The 16,266-nt window shown below is 36.3% G+C and overlaps 1 protein-coding gene across 1 annotated transcript in view; it reads right to left on the bottom strand.

The window, feature by feature from the left end:
* Positions 1 to 11,401: 11,401 nt before the first annotated feature.
* Positions 11,402 to 16,266, bottom strand: part of LOC116077655 (zinc finger protein 883-like) — an 89,323-nt gene continuing 84,458 nt past the window's right edge. Inside the window, exons 6-7 of the mRNA XM_031352353.1 lie at positions 15,583 to 15,709; positions 11,402 to 14,795 (exon numbers count right to left, since the gene is read on the bottom strand). Of these exons, the coding sequence (XP_031208213.1) occupies positions 13,084 to 14,795; positions 15,583 to 15,709 (1,839 nt within the window). The 3' untranslated portion in view covers positions 11,402 to 13,083. The remainder of the gene's footprint in view (positions 14,796 to 15,582; positions 15,710 to 16,266) is intronic.

Consider the following 16,266-nt stretch of genomic DNA (forward strand, 5'->3'; position numbering starts at 1 on the left):
GAGTTAGTGAATATAAACACTGAAGGTGTTTATTAGGTGTAGGAATTCCCTTATAGAATTTTTGGGATTCTTTATGTGTAATATATAATTTATAAATAATGATACATTGACTTCTTCATCTCCAAGTTGTTTCTTCTTGATCTCATTTAGTTCTATAATTACTCTAACTAGAAGTTTATGTACTATATTGAACATATAAGGAAAGAATGAGCATCTTTATCTTGTTCCGAATTTTAATGGAATTGCTGTGTTTTCCTTCACTTAATTTGCTTTTAACAAGAAACTTGAGGTAAATCATCTTCAATATGTTTAAATACGTTCTTTGTGTTTCTAATCTATCCATGATTTCTTTCTTGAATGGCCTGGATTATGTCAAATGCTTCTAGAGCAATGATAATATAGATTTATTTCCTTTCAGTTTATTTATATAGTGGATTACATTGACTAATTTTCTTATATTGAGTAATCTCTGCATTTTTTGGATGATGCCTACTTGATCATGGTAGGTATTTTTATGTCTTCTTGGATTTGTTTTACAAGTATTTTATTCCATTTTTAAAGATTTTTTTCATTTTATGTATGTGAGTTCACTGTTACTCTCTTTAAACACACCATAAAGATCAAATCCCAGTACAGATGTTTGTGAGCCACCATGTGCTTGCTGGAAATTGAACTCAAGACATCTGGAAGAGCAGTCAATGCTCTCAAGTGCTGACCTATGTTTCTAGCCTCAATTACATATTTTTAAAATCTATGTCTTAAGGAAAACTGGTCTCTAATTCTCTTTCTTCTGTAAAATTTTGTGTTTTTTAGAAATCAGAATGACTGAGGCCTCATAAAATGAATTTGTAAATGTTCCTTCTGCTTCTATTTTGTGGAATAATTTGAGTAGTATTGGCATTATAACTTTATATAAAGGCTGGTAGAGTTGTGTGCTGAAACTGTTTGGCCTTTGGCTTGGTTTGTTTGGGAGACTTTTAGGGACTCTTTCTATTTCTTCAAGAATATAAGTCTATTTAAATTGTTCATCACAACTTGATTTCATTTTTTTATTTGTTATCTATTGAAAAACTTTTCCATTTCATTTAAATTTTCCAATGCAGAGTTCAAGTTTTTAAGCTAGAGATTCTATGAGTTTCCTTGGTATCTATTTTATATCCTCCTTTACATTTCTGACTTGGATAATTGGGATATCCTGACTCCATTTTTAGTTACTTTGGATAAGGGTCTATCATGTTGATTTTTCTCATGGAACAAACACTTTTATTAATTCTTTGTATTGTGACTTGTTCCATTGTATCGATTCTGAACCTCAATGTGGTTATATCTTCGTCTAGTATGTGATTTTTTTTTTATAGAAGTTATAGGTGTACTGCTAAGTTGCTATTATAAGATATCTGCAACATTTTTATGTAGGCACGCTCTGCTATGAACTTAATTCTTAGCACCAATTTTATTATGTCTGATAAATTTGGGAGTGCTATGTATTCATTTTCATTGAATTCTATAAAGTCTTGAATTTTTTAAAAATTTCTGCCTTGGAAACATGGAAATACAAAAGAATTCTTTATAGGACATGTAGTGATATGAAAGAAATTGTTCCCGATTTGCTCTTAGGGAATGCTACTATTAGAAGGAGTGGCCTTCTTAAAGTAGGATTGGCTTGTTAGAAGAAATTATTCACTGGGGCTGGGCTTTGAATTTGCATAATCTCAAGCCAACCCTAGTGGGTCACTGTCTCTTCCTGCTGCCTTTGATCCAGATAAAGAACATCTGCCTGCATGCTATCATGCTTCCTTCCATGATGGTAATTGAGTAAACCTTTGAAACTGTAAGGCACTTTCAATTAAAGGTTTTTCTTTATAGGAGCTGCCATGGACATGGAGTGTCTTTGTTGCAACAGAGACTGGAGGCCCCAGGGAGTTTATAAGTCTGATGGGGTAGGGAGTGGGTGTGGGGAAGGTTTGAGATGTGGAACAGTGGGAGGGGAATAAAATATGCAGTGCAAACATACAAACAAACAAACAAAGATTAAATTAAAAAAAGAAATACTCCTGAGACAGCATCCATCAGGAAGCTCCTTTCCAAAATTGTAGAATTGTTTCATCGTCTAGTTATCCTACCTTCTGCATTGTATGCAGTTAAAGTAAGTATCAGAAAGCTTTTGTTCTTCTATTGTGATCGTGTCACAATGAAGGTTCTTCTGATCATCCATACAGTAACATCCACAAAAGGATATTGAAACAATGAAAAGCCTTTGCTGAGAGTGTCATTCTACAGAATTTAGTTTACTAATCTTAAAGAATGAAAGCAGAAATAAGTTTTTGGATCTTATTAATCATGTACAAATCTCTATTAGCCTTAACTGCATTCATTGTCCAGAGAATCTTCATATGTATGGTAAATACAAGAAAATCTTGGATCAAGGCCTAAAGCATATTGCCCATCAATGTGTGAATCCCTAAGAGAAGTCTTACAAACATAATGATCTTGGAAATGATTTATGAATCCTCACAGTGTTACACAGAACTCGTTTACTTCAGTTGTGCCTGGGACAGGACTAAAAACCTAATCACAGAACTGAGGGGTACACTTCAAAAGGAGTCAGCCTCCTAAGGTAGTCAGTCACTGACATCTCCTAACTCAGAGGTGTTTCAGATTGATCTCTGCTATAATCTGTGAAGAGATCTGTGTGCTTTCTTTATTCAGGCATAAAGGTGCCCTAAGAAATAGTTTGTTTTAGCTAACACTGAGATTGAACATTATTTCCTGGCTTCCACAGTGTTTCAATAATCCTAGTTGATTTCGTAGTTGTAGTTAGCTTGGAATTTCTACAAAGGAGCTGTCTTATCTGACTCCAAAGTTAGAGATAGCAGTTAGACACAAATCATCAGAGCAGTCCCACAAATTTAGAGATAGCAGTTAGGCACTAATTATCAGAGCAGTCCCATACAAGGCAGAATTGCTTTACTGACTAGAGAGAAGTTATAGGGCTTCTAGCACTAATTATTTATGTTACAGCCAAGGAATGCTAAAATGCGACCTTCAGCTGCTTGCCTCAGACAGATCCTGAGAATTTAACTTGGGACTGCCAGAACAGCCCAAGAAGAAGGACACCATTGCTCCTCCGCCTTGCACCTGGCTGATTGATTGTACTGTAGCCATCTCCTGCCTACCTGACTTCTGTAGTTTGCCCTGTTTTGCTGTATACTATATAAGCCTGATTTCTACTTTGTACAATTGCACTCCCTTGTTCTGTGTCTGTTTGTCATTTCTTCACCAACGCCTTGTCTACCTGACTAGGAGGACTCTGTTCCCCCCACGGGTGGAGGGAGGCCTAGACTGGCTGGCTGTACTGGCTAGTTTTGTGTGTCAACTTGACACAGGCTGGAGTTATCACAGAAGGGAGCTTCAGTTGGGGAAGTGCCCCCATGAGATCCAGCTGTGGGGCATTTTCTCAATTAGTGATCAAGTGGGTAGGGCCCCTTGTGGGTGGTGCCATCCCTGGGCTGGAGGTTTTGGGCTCTATAAGAGAGCAGGCTGAGCAAGCCAGGGGAAGCAAGCCAGTAAAGAACATCCCTCCATGGCCTCTGCAACAGCTCCTGCTTACTCAACTGCTTGAGTTCCAGTTCTGACTTCCTTTGGTGATGAACAGCAATATGGAAGTAAGCCAAATAAACCCTTTCCTCCCCAACTTGTTTCTTGGTCATGATGTTGTGCAGGAATAGAAACCCTGGCTAAGACACTGGCCCATGGCATTACAGTGCAAACTTTTTAAAAACACAAGTGATACTACAGAAAACACCAGCAAGTGCTAGTGTCATAACCACAGATATTCATCTATTGAATCAATAAGCCTGACCAGACATTAAAAAAAATATATGCTTATTAGAGAAGGACTTTGTAAATATAAAGACTGTGACAAATGTTTTAGTTTCTGTTCAAATATCAAAGTCCAAGAATGAATCCACCCTATAAAACAATTCTTAAAAGAATGATAAATTATTTGATTTGAAATATGATTCAAGATAAAAGTGAATCCTTAGGGGAGAGAAACTACATGAATGCAGGAAATTCTACAACTACAACAACAAAAAGAAAAAAATAAAATAAAATAATAGGCTGCCTTCCAAAAAGAATCAGTGACAATGACAAGCTACCAGAAACAACCTAAAATATGCCAGCTGTAATTAATTGTTTTCTTTTATGAGATGTGTAGTGGTCATAGTGTTACCTCACAAAGACAACATTGATGTGTTTGTAAGGAGATGAAGACTGTAATATTTTCGTACCTCTGTTAAGCATTTTATGTCACACAGTGATGATGGGTGTGTTGGCAACTGACATATGTTTCTCTCTAGAGAGATTCTTCCCAGTCTCAGTGTTTGTGGTGTTTTAAATATGCTTGGTTGAGGGCTGTGGCCTTCTTGGAATAGGTGTGGCCTTGTTGGAGGAAGTGTGTCACTATGAGGTGTGGTTTTATGACCCTCGTCCTAACTGCCTGAAGAGAGTCTGCACCTGACTTTCTTTGGCTGAAGATATAGAACTCCACCCCATCTAGCACCATGCCAGCCTGAACTCTGCCATGCTTTCCAGCATGGTGATAATGGACTGAACTTCAGTACCTGTTAGCCAGCACCAATTAAATGCTGCCTGTTATAAGAGCTGCCTTTGTCATGATGTGTCTTCACAGCAGTAAATCTCTAAGACAAGTTGGTACCAGGGACTGGGGTATTGGTGTGATAGGCCTGAGTATGCATTCATTTGAAGAATGTGGATCTTGAAACTTTGAAAAGCAGTGGAAAGCTTTAACTGGGGCATAATGGGCCATCCTAGTCGGAATATGGAAGACATTGATGCTGCAGGTGATTTGAACTGTGCAGACCTGGCCCAAGAGGGTTCATTGGAGAAAAATTTTACTATGTGACCTACAGATAGTACTTGTGATATTTTGGAGAAGAATGTGGTTGCTTTTTGCATCTGTGTGAACCTCTTATTTGAGATTGAGGTTAAAAAAAGATTTAGATTAACTGCATTGATGAAATATCAAAAAAGCATAGTTTAGACTTTATCTTTTGGTTCAATCTTATCAGGAGAACTTTGGTCAAGCATAGAGAGCTTAGAAAGGAAAATTATAAAATGTATATTTCAAGTAAAAAAAAACAGCATGAAAAATACAATGGAATTAAATCCTGTGATCAAAGAGATAATGAAAGACTTAAATTTGAGACTTGGGCTGGCTAATGAGAAAATTGCAGGTTTGAGGAAAACACAGTGGGCCAAGGTCGAGCATGTCCAGATGGGCCTGGGCAGGGGCAGGCGAGCTGTTGGGACATTCTGGGAACTAGCAGGCTGGGAAGATGTGGAGGAGAAAGCATGCAAAGATATGTCCTGGTAGGCCCTGGCATGACCCAACTGAGTAACGGGTCATCTGGTCCTCTTAGATATGGTTTAAGGTCAGCCAGATGCTCTGTAGACTCAAATTACCACCCTTAGGAATTTTCCACCCTGATCTGCACGTACACTAGCTGATATTTGAAATAGCCAATCATGTATAGCCACACCCATTCCTTTGTTCCCTCAGACCTTTTCCCTATATGAACCCCTAAGCCCTGAGCCTTGTGCGCTCAGATATTAAACTGCCTCATGTGTTTACATCAAGACGGTCTCTCATGATTCCTTGGGTGCACGTCCTCCCGAGATTTGAGTGGGGGTCTCCTCACAGGGGCCTTTCAAAGATACACAGCATATTTTCCACAAGCATGTGGATATCCAAGAGAAGCATAATAAATTTCATGAACTTGGCAAAATAATTCATGAATCCACCCATAATGCATCTTATGAAAGTAGTCACAGAGATGTGTCTGTTGAATCATCAGACCTTACCAGACATAAAACTGTGAATACCAGATAACTTGCAAATATAAAAACAATGTAAACTGTTTAAATTTGTGCTCTGTCATTAGTCTAAGTCATGGACTCCATATAGGAAAAAAGAACATAACATGTTATCTGATAAGGTTTTTGATAATAAAGATAAATTCATGCTGAAACAAACCAGTACTGGAAATAAACTTTTCAAATTTACTGAATGTGACAAATTCTTTATGGGGAAAGTATTTTCAAATTCTCCTGAGAATTCATACAGGACAGAAATTTTACAAATGTAGTGAATATGGCAAACGCTTTAACCAAAAATGCAGTCTTAATATTCTTCAAAGTACTCACACAGCATAGAAACTACGAATTTAGTGAATGTGATAAATTGATAAATTCTTTGACAAGAAATATAATCTTGGCACTCATCAGAGAATGCAAACAGTAGAGAAGCTTTACAAATAAAGTGAATGAGACACATTCTTCACAAAGGGAGATTATTTTAGAACTCATAAGAGAAAACATACGGGAGAGGGACCTTACAAATGTAGTGTATGACATGATTGAACAGCTTGTGGGAATATATAATTAGAAGGGACAGATCTTGAAGTCTAATACTAAATATTTCAACAAATTAGGAGTGCAGGCAATGGAAGGAATATGTGACATTTTTATAACATAAAGCTAATGTTTCTATGAGGAGATGCAAATTTGTGTATATTGGATTGTTTTGCATTTGCAATGATAAAAGGTATGTTGACACCTGAAACCTGTTTGTCTCAGGAGAGGTTCTGCTCTATTACATAGTCATGGTGAATGTGTTCACACCTGAAATCTATTTGTCTCAGGAGAAGTCCTATTTGTATTAATTCTCTCAACAACACTGCTCGGTTCAATTTTCTCAATTGACAAAGCAGAATTTTCTCATTGGATTCTGAGTGAGAATCCCTTTGACCCTTCTTGTTACTTAGCTTCTTTGACTCTGTAGATTGTAGCCTGGATATCCTTTACTTTATGCCTACCATCCACTGATGAGTGAGTACATACCATGTGTGTCTTTCTGGATCTGGGTTACCTCATTCAAGATTATATTTTCTAGTTTCACTCATTTGCCTGCAAATGTCATGATGTCCTAGCTTTTAATATCTGAGTGGTATACTGTTGTATAAATGTACATTTTCTTTATCCATTCTTTCACTTGAGAAATGTCTAGGTTGTCCCTGGCTATTGCAAATAAAGCTGATATGAACATAGTTGAGTTGAACAACTGTTATGGTGAAGCATCTTTAGGATATATGCCCAAAGGTGCAATTTTGATACCTCATTAAATAAATCTAATGGCTAGAAAGTCTGAAGGTAAATTCTGAGTCTAGGCATCTGGTAATAGGATAAAGAAACATTTTTTTTTCTCATGCATTTAAACTGGCCACAAGCATGCAGTGAAATTGCAGTGAAGGTATGACTTTCCCACAAGAAAGATGGCTGCCAGTTATGTAACTGCCCTTAACTAAGATGGTGGTGAATTTACAGGTCTTCTTTGTCCCAAAGTCAAGATGGTGGCCAGTCATGTACTACTTACCCTTTGTATAGTAGAACTTGAGATCAGGGATAGTGATAACCTCCAGGAGTTCTTTTATTATGTAGGATTATTTTAGCAATCCTGCTTTTTGTCTGTTTTAAGGTATGTAAAGAATTGTATTGGAAATTTCATAGTAATTGCATTGAAGTATTTAGATTGCTTTTGGTAAGCTGGAAATTTTCACCATTAATCGTACTGATCTATGAGCATTGGAGATTTTTCTGTTTTCTAATATCACCCTTGGTTTCTTTTTTTAGAAACTAGACATTCTTGTCAAACAGCATTTCATTTGCTTGGATAGTATTAGAACAAGATATTTTATATTATTGGTGTGTTTTGTAAAGGTGTTGTTCTTGGATTTGGATAGTATTATATTGAGTATTTTTTCATCAAAGTTCATAAAGGATATTGTTCTGAACTTCTCTTTGATTGTTTAGTGTTTGTGTGCTTTAAATTATCAGGGAGACTGTAGCCCCACAGAATGAGTTGGCAATGCTCCTTCTAGTTTGGGGAATATTATTATTTTCTTTTCTTCAAAAGCCTGGAAGAATTCTGCACTAAAACCATTTTGCCTTGGGATTTTTTTGCAAGGAAGATTCTATTTTTTTATTAGATATTTTTTTATTTACATGTCATATGATTTCTCCTTTCCCAGTTTCCCCTCCAAAAAACAAAGAAAAACAAACAACAAGAACAAACCCCTGTTGCCTCCCCACTCCCCATGCTTGCCACCCTACCCTCTCCCACTTATTGGCCCTGGAATTCCCCTAAACTGGGGCACAGAACCTTCACAGGGACAAGGGCCTCTCCTCCCTTTGATGATCAACTTTGCAATCCTCTACTATACACATGCTGCAATCAGTCCCACCACATATACTCCTTGGTTTGTGGTTGAGTCCCTTAAAGCTCTGACGGTACTAGTTAGTTCATATTGTTGTTCGTTCTAAGGGACTGCAAACCCTTCAGCTCCTTGAGTCCTTTCTCTAGCTGCTTAAATGGGGACCCTGTGCTCAGTCCAATGGATGGTTGTGAACTTCTACTGCTGTTCTTAGTCGGGCACTGGCAGAGCCTCTCAGGAGCCAGCTATATTACCCTCCTGTCAGCCAGTATTTGCTGGCATCCAAAACAGAGTCTAGGTTTCGTGACTGAATATGGGAAGGATTACCAGGTGGGGCAGTCTCTGGAGTGTCCTTCCTTCAGTCTCTGATCCATATTTGGCTCTCCAACCCCTTACTTGGGTATTTTGTTCCCCCTTCTAATAAGGATTGAAATACCCACACTTTGGTCTTCCTTCTTGAGTTTTCTGTGGTTGGTGGATTGTATCTTGGGTATTCCAAGCTTCTGGGCTAATATCCACTTATCAGTCCATGCATACCATGTGTGTTCTTTTGTGATTGGGTTACCTCACTCAGGATGATAGCCTCCATATCCATCCATTTGTGTAAGAATTTCATAAATTTATTGTTTTTAATAGCTGAGTAGTATTCCATTATGTAAATGTACCACATTTTCTGTATCCATTCCTCTATTGAGGGGCATCTGGGTTGTTTCCAGTTTCTGGCTATTATAAATAAGGCTGCTATGAACATAATGGAGCATGTGTCCTTATTACATGTTGGAACATCTTCTGGGTATATGCCCAGGAGTATTATAGCAGGGTCTTCAGATAATACTATGTCTAATTTACTGAGGACGTGCCTAATTGATTTCCAGAGTGATTGTAGCAACTTGCAATCCTACCAACAATGAAGGAGTGTTCCTCTTTCTCTACAACCTCACCAGTACCTACTCCGACCTGAGTTTTTGATCTTTGCCATTATGACTGGTGTGAGGTGGAATCTCAAGCCTGTTTTGATTTAAATTTCCCTGATGATTAAGGATGCTGAACATTTCCTCAGGTGCTTCTCAGCCATTCAGTATTCCTCAGTTGAGAATTCTTTGTTTAGCTCTCTGTCCCATTTTTAAATAGGGTTATTAGATTCTCTGGAATCGAACTTCTTGAGTTCCTTGTATATATTGGATATTAATCCTCTACTGGGTGTAGGACTGTTAAAGATCTTTTTCCAATCTGTTGGTTGCTGTTTTGTCCTATGACAGTGTCCTTTCCCTTACAGGAGCTTTGCAATTTTATGACGTCCCATTTGTCAATTTTTGATATTGTACACAAGATGTTGGTGTTCTGTTCAGAAAAAGTTCCCATTTCCAATGTGCTCGACATTCTTTCCCCACTTTCTTTTCTAATAGTTTCAGTATATCTGGGTTTATGTGGAGGATATTGATCCCCTTGGACTTGAGCTTGGTACAAAGAGATAGGAATGGATCGATTTACGTTCTTCTACATGCTAACTGTCAGTTGAGCATTTGTTGAAAATGCTGTCTTTTTTCCACTAGATGGTTTTAGCTCCTTTGTCAATGATCAAGTGACCATAGGTGTGTGGATTCATTTCTGGGCATCAAATTCTATTCCATTGATCCATCTGACTGTCACTGTACCAATACCATGTAGTTTTTATCACAATTGCATGATACTACAGCTTAAGGTCAGGGATGGTGATTCCACCAGAAGTTCTTTTACTGTTGAGAATAGTTTTCACTACCCTAGGTTTTTTGTTATTCCAGATGTATTTGCAAATTGCTCTAACTCTTTGAAAAACTGAATTGGAATTTTGATGGGGATTGCACTGAATCTGTAGAGATAGCTTTCAGCAAGATGGTCATTTATACTATGTTAATGGGCATCTATTTCTTTAGGTTAGGGAAGTTTTCTTCTATTATTTTGTTGAAGATATTTACTGGCCCTTTTGGTTGTGAATCTTTGCTCTCTTCTATAACTATTATCCTTAAGTTTGGTCTTCTCATTGCATCATGTATTTCCAGGATGTTATGGGTTAGGAGCTTTTGTATTTCTTTGACTGTTGTGTCAGTACTTCCCATGATATCTTCTACACCTGAGGTTCTCTCTTATATCTCTTGTATTCTCTTGGTAATGCTTGCAACTATGACCCCAGATCTCTTTCCTAGGTTTTCTATCTCCAGGGTTGTGTCCCTTTGTGCTTTCTTTAGTTTCTATTTCTAATTTTAGTTTCTTCATGCTTTTGTTGAATTCCTTTACTCGTTTGGTTGTGTTTTCCTATAATTCTTTAAGGGATTTAATTGGTTCTACCTGTTTACATATGTTCTTCTGTGTTACTTTTATCATTATTACTATCTTTAATTTTAAAATCAGAAATCTATATAACAAAGAATTAAAAACAATAAGCCATGTTCCCTGTCTAAACAGGTGCAAGAGCATATGAACTTATTATTCAATAATTAGTGGGCAGCCTTGAAAACATAAATATGACATTATTCAGACTAAGCATGTTATAGTTAGAAGTCTGTATGGATATGCATATGCTTATACACATTTGCCATCAATTAAAAAGAGATTATGAATCTGAAAGAAAGCAAGGAAGGTTATATGTGAACATTTAGATATAAGAAAGGGAAGGGAGAAATTATATAATTATTTTATAATCTCTCACAAACAAAAGAAAAGGTGAGATACTGAAACATAGCTATTAATGATGTTTTTCAGAAGGGTAGAACTTAGGAAATAACTGTTAGTAGAGTAAATCCTTCATGAATGTAGTAAGAGTCTGCATAGAAGAGGTTTCAGAGCAATGCTCTTCCTTCTCTATATGTAAGAAAATAAAGTATCATGTTAAAATCAGATCAGAAAATGGCCCTTCTCCAAGAACTGCATTGGCCAGTAACTTGCTACTTGTTCTTTTACTTTTGCTTTTTACATACCTAATAAACACGTTTTAAAAACTAAAAGGACTCTCTATAAACTGAATTCCAGAACCACTTAAGACTATAATATTACAACAGGATATTAAGCTATCCTTCTAAGGATAGCTTAATACATGCAATTGAAAAATATAATATTCAGAGTAAGCAAACTCAAGGACAGAAATTATATGATCATTTTAATAGATGTCAATGGCATAAGACAAAGTTCAACATGATCATAATACAATCACTGAAGTAATTATATAAGGAATATATCTCAGAACAATAAAGACTATATATGATAAATCAATAGCCAATATAATAATACTAAATGGGGAAAATCCTGAGAGTATTTCATACAAAGCATGCAACATTAGAAGAGTTCTTACCCCGTCCACTCTTATTCAGTGTGGTCCTTCCAGCCCTGCCTGCTGCTTTATTTCCCTCTAAAGATGTTCTTCCACCTCTCAACATTGTTTTTCATCTAGAGTCTTCACCAAGGCTGTTTGATTCTATTGTTCCTGACAAATGTACAAAGTACCAATAGTGGAGGTCTATGCTAAGCCACCATCTGTGTCCTGCATTTCTCTGAGGAATTCTAAGATAGGTTTCAGGGCAAAAAATTTGTCACATTAACTACATTTGTAAGGCTTCTCTTCTGCATGAGCACCCTGATGCCTTTTAGATGGTCTTTCTCAGGAATGGATTTGTCACATTCACAGAATTTGTAAACTTTCTTTCCTGTATCAATTCTCAGATGAATTTGAAGAGTTATTTTAAAATAAACATTTCTCATATTTGTTACATTTATAAGGTTTCCCTTATAGCTCTCTAATGAGTTCTAATAGTCTTTCCTGATAATGACCTTGTCATATTCATTTAATTGGTAAGGTTTGTCTTTTTTATGTATTATCTGATGTTTTCTAATACTGTCTTTAAAGGTAAAACATTTGCCACATGCACTACAATTGTAAGGTTTCTCTCCTGTATGAATTTTCTGTTGAATTATGAGATGGATTTTCCAGGTAAAGCATTTGACACATTCACAGCATTTGCAATGTATCTTGATTATGGTTTTACTCCTGTGATACAGACACCGTAACCAAGGCAACTCTTATAACGTACAAGATTACAAGAACAAGAACAAGAATTAGGGCTGGCTTACACATTCAGAGGTTCAGTCCCTTATCATGAAAGAGATGCTTGGCATTATCTCAGCAGACCTGCAGCTGAAGGAGCTGAGAGATCCACTTCTTGTTCTGAAGGCAAACAAGAAAAGACTGGCTTCCAGGCCACTATGATGAGTGCATTAAAGCTCCTGCCAACAGTGATACACCTACACCATGAGGCAATACTCCAACATGGCCACACATTCAAATAGTGCCACTCTCTGGGCCAAGCATATACAAGCAATCACATAGCATTTCTCTCCTGTATGAACACTCTGATGATTTCTAAGACTGTTTTTCTGGGTAATGAATATGTTCCACTCACCTCATCTGTAATGTTTCTCTCCTGTATGATTTTTCTAATGTTTTCTAGAAGAGCTTTTACTAGAAGCTTTTTACTTTTCATATGCACTACATTTCTAAGGTTTCTCTGTTGTATGAATTCTTTTATGAACCATAAGATAATATTTCTGGGTAACATATTTATCATATTTACTGCATTTGTAAGGTATTTTTCCTGCATCAATTCCTTGATGACTTCTAAATCTGTCTTTATCAATAAAACATTTGTCACATTCACTAGTTTTGTAAGGTTTCTCCTCTGTATGAATTCTTTCATAGCTTCTAATACTGCCCTTCTAAGAAACACACTTGTGACATTCACTGCATTTGTAAGGTATTATTTCATGTATGATTTCTCTGATGACATTTAAGGGTGTGTTTGTAGCTGAAGCATTTCTCACATTCACTACATTTGTAAGGCTTCTCTCCTGTATGTACTCTTTGATGAACTGTAAGCTGAGATTTCTTGGTAAAGCATTTGTCACACTTACTACATTTGTAAGGTTTCTCACCTGTATGAATTTTCTGATGACTTCTAAGACTGCTCTTTTGGGTAAAGGATCTCTCACATTCATTACATTTGTAAGGTTTCTCTCCTGTGTGAACTGTCTGATGTCTTCTAAGACTGCCTTTCTCAGTAAACCATTTGCCACATTCATTACATTTGTAAGGTTTCTCTCCTGTATGAATTCTCTGATGAGCTGTAAGAAGGCATTTCAGGGTAAAGGATTTGCCACATTCACTACATTTGTAAGGTTTCTCTCCTGTATGAATTATTTGATGACTTCTGAGACTTCCTTTCTCAGCAAAGCATTCTTTGCATTCAGTACATTTGTAAGGTTTCTCTCCTGTATGGTTTCTCTGATGAATTGTAAGTTGGTATTTCTGAGTAAAGCATTTGTCACATTCAATACATTTATAAGGTTTCTCTCCTGTATGAGTTCTCTGATGACTTCTAAGACTGCCTTTTTCAGTAAAGGATTTTTCACATTCACTACATTGGTAAGGTTTTTCACCTGTGTGAATTCTTTGATGAATAACAAGGCTGCTTTTCCGGGTATACCATTTGTCACATGCACTACATTTGTAAGGTTTCTCTCCTGTATGAACTCTCAGATGACTACTAAGACTCACTTTGTGAGTAAAGCACATGTCACATATACTACATTTATGAGGTTTCTCTCCTGCATGAATTCTCTGATGACTTCTAAGACTGCTTTTTGCAGTAAAGAATTTGTCACATTCAATATATTTGTAAGGTTTTTCTCCTGTATGAATTCTCTGATGAATTGTAAGTTGGTATTTCTGGGGACAGCATTTCTCACATTCACTACATTTGTAAGGTTTCTCTCCTGTATGACTCCTTTGATGTTTTTGAATTTGTGAGTAGTAGATAAAGGATTTGCCACAATCACTGCATTTGTAAGTATTCCCACTAGGGTGGATAGTGTCGTGTCTTTCAAAGCCTGATATATGATAGAAGCATTTACCACATTTGCAAGGATATTTCCCATAATGAAGTTTGTCATGTAGTTTGAGCTGTGATAAATGCAGAAAGGATTCACTACAGTCTGTGCATTTATAGGATTTCTCTCTAGTATGTGCTCTCTGATGTCTAGTGACACTTGAGTACATCTTAAAGTATTTACTACATGTCTTGCAATTGTGCGGTTTCTTTCCACTATTAATATTTTGTTTCAGCATGAGTTTATGTTCTGAGTCAAAAAGATTTTCACACTCCATAGCATTTGGTTCTTTCTCTCCTACGTGGATTCTTCCATTTTGCCTAATGATGGAACATACATTCAAACAGTTTACACAGTCCTCCAATCTGCAAGGTTCATCTCCATTCTTCCCAATATTCTTTCTGTTTAGGTTTGATGTTTTGACAGACTCATCCTTATGTTTAGTTCCGGAAGGTGCACCTTGGCAGGCTTCATGAATCATTTTGACAGGTTCAGTACATTTGCAAGACTTTTCCTGGATAGTCACATGCTTGTGGGTAATACGATTTGTGCCTTGATCTAACGCCTTTTCACATTTAAGATAATTCTCTGGAAAATAAAAAAGGGAATTAGGGAAGAAAGAGATTAATACATGAGCAAGGGATTCAATAATTTTTTTAAGTTCACAAAGAAAGGTAAATTAGGAATTCGAAAGGAAAAATGTCTTTTCTGTTTTATAATCATTACACGGATACTCAGAAGAAGGTCAAATTTGATCTATATCAAATGACTGAAAAAGAGCCTTCTAATTCTCATTTAAACACTGTTCTTTGCAGAAGGTAGGAAAAAGAGGTGATCAAGCAAAAATTATTTTGAGATAGAAGCTGCCAGAAGGATCATATTATATCAAGGCCAGCTAGGAATTTATTATGTAATTCACACTGGCATGGAACTTAACCATATATACTTGCTTCTTCTTTCAAGGTGCTAGAAAAAAGGTCACAGTGTAATAGTAGAAAACATGGAGAGCACGTGTCAAAAGGTACATAAATATATAAAAGCAAAATGCTCAGAAAAACAAATCCTGCTCTAGAAAAAAATATTTTGCTTTTTAAAATTAACAAACGGGTAAACACTACAATTCAATACCAAGATTTTAAAATTCCAGTTATTATGTATGAAACAATATATTTCCTTTCTATAAATGTGCAATATTCTTTAAACTTTGGAGTTTTTGATTGAAAACTAGGTAAAAGGATTAGAGAGACTATACAGGATACAGCACTGGTTATTACTCTTTATTCTGTAAGTATCTAGGTATTTCAGAGTTTCTTTCTAGGAAAGATACCTAAATTGAAAGGATTAATATGGAATTCTAAAAGAAGATTATTCTCACCCAAAAAGAATAGATTAATGTAATTCTCCATCATTACATCTTTATACAGTGCCCTCTGAGAACAGCTGAGACATTCCCATTCCTCCATTGTGAATTCCACAGCCACATCCCTGAATGTTAACAGACCCTGTAATAGAATATTACCAATTTACCATGTGATATAGGCCAATAATGTTTTCTACTTAACAAAAACCCAAAGAATAAGATATAAGTTGTGATATAGATGAGTCATGGCAAATATTCAAAGACAAAAGTTTTCTAGAAGTGCTATAGAGATGTGTCAGAAGTTAAACATTGTTGCTCTTCCACAGATCACATACAGAGTGACTTACTATATTCTACATATTCACATCTCTGCTGATATTTTCTAAGACTGAGCAACAGACAAAGAATGGATTTGCCTCCATCAATGCATTTGAAAATTTTGTTTGCAGTTTGGATTCTATCATGTCTTTTAAAGTGCTCTAATAATTTGTTTGCTGGAACCATCATGGCAGTATATAACAGAATATGAAACTTAGTTCTATGAGATCTAATGCTCTCTACTTATCTCAACATACAAGAAGAATACAAAGCTCATATGCATAGAGTCAGGAAAATGTACCAAAATACATGAAATAAAATTGAAATTTAATTTTATTAAGAAATGCTTCCTAATCTAGTCATAGTTTTTTTTTTTTTTTT

Source organism: Mastomys coucha, unplaced genomic scaffold, assembly GCF_008632895.1.
Source record: "Mastomys coucha isolate ucsf_1 unplaced genomic scaffold, UCSF_Mcou_1 pScaffold5, whole genome shotgun sequence".
Taxonomy (NCBI): domain Eukaryota; kingdom Metazoa; phylum Chordata; class Mammalia; order Rodentia; family Muridae; genus Mastomys; species Mastomys coucha.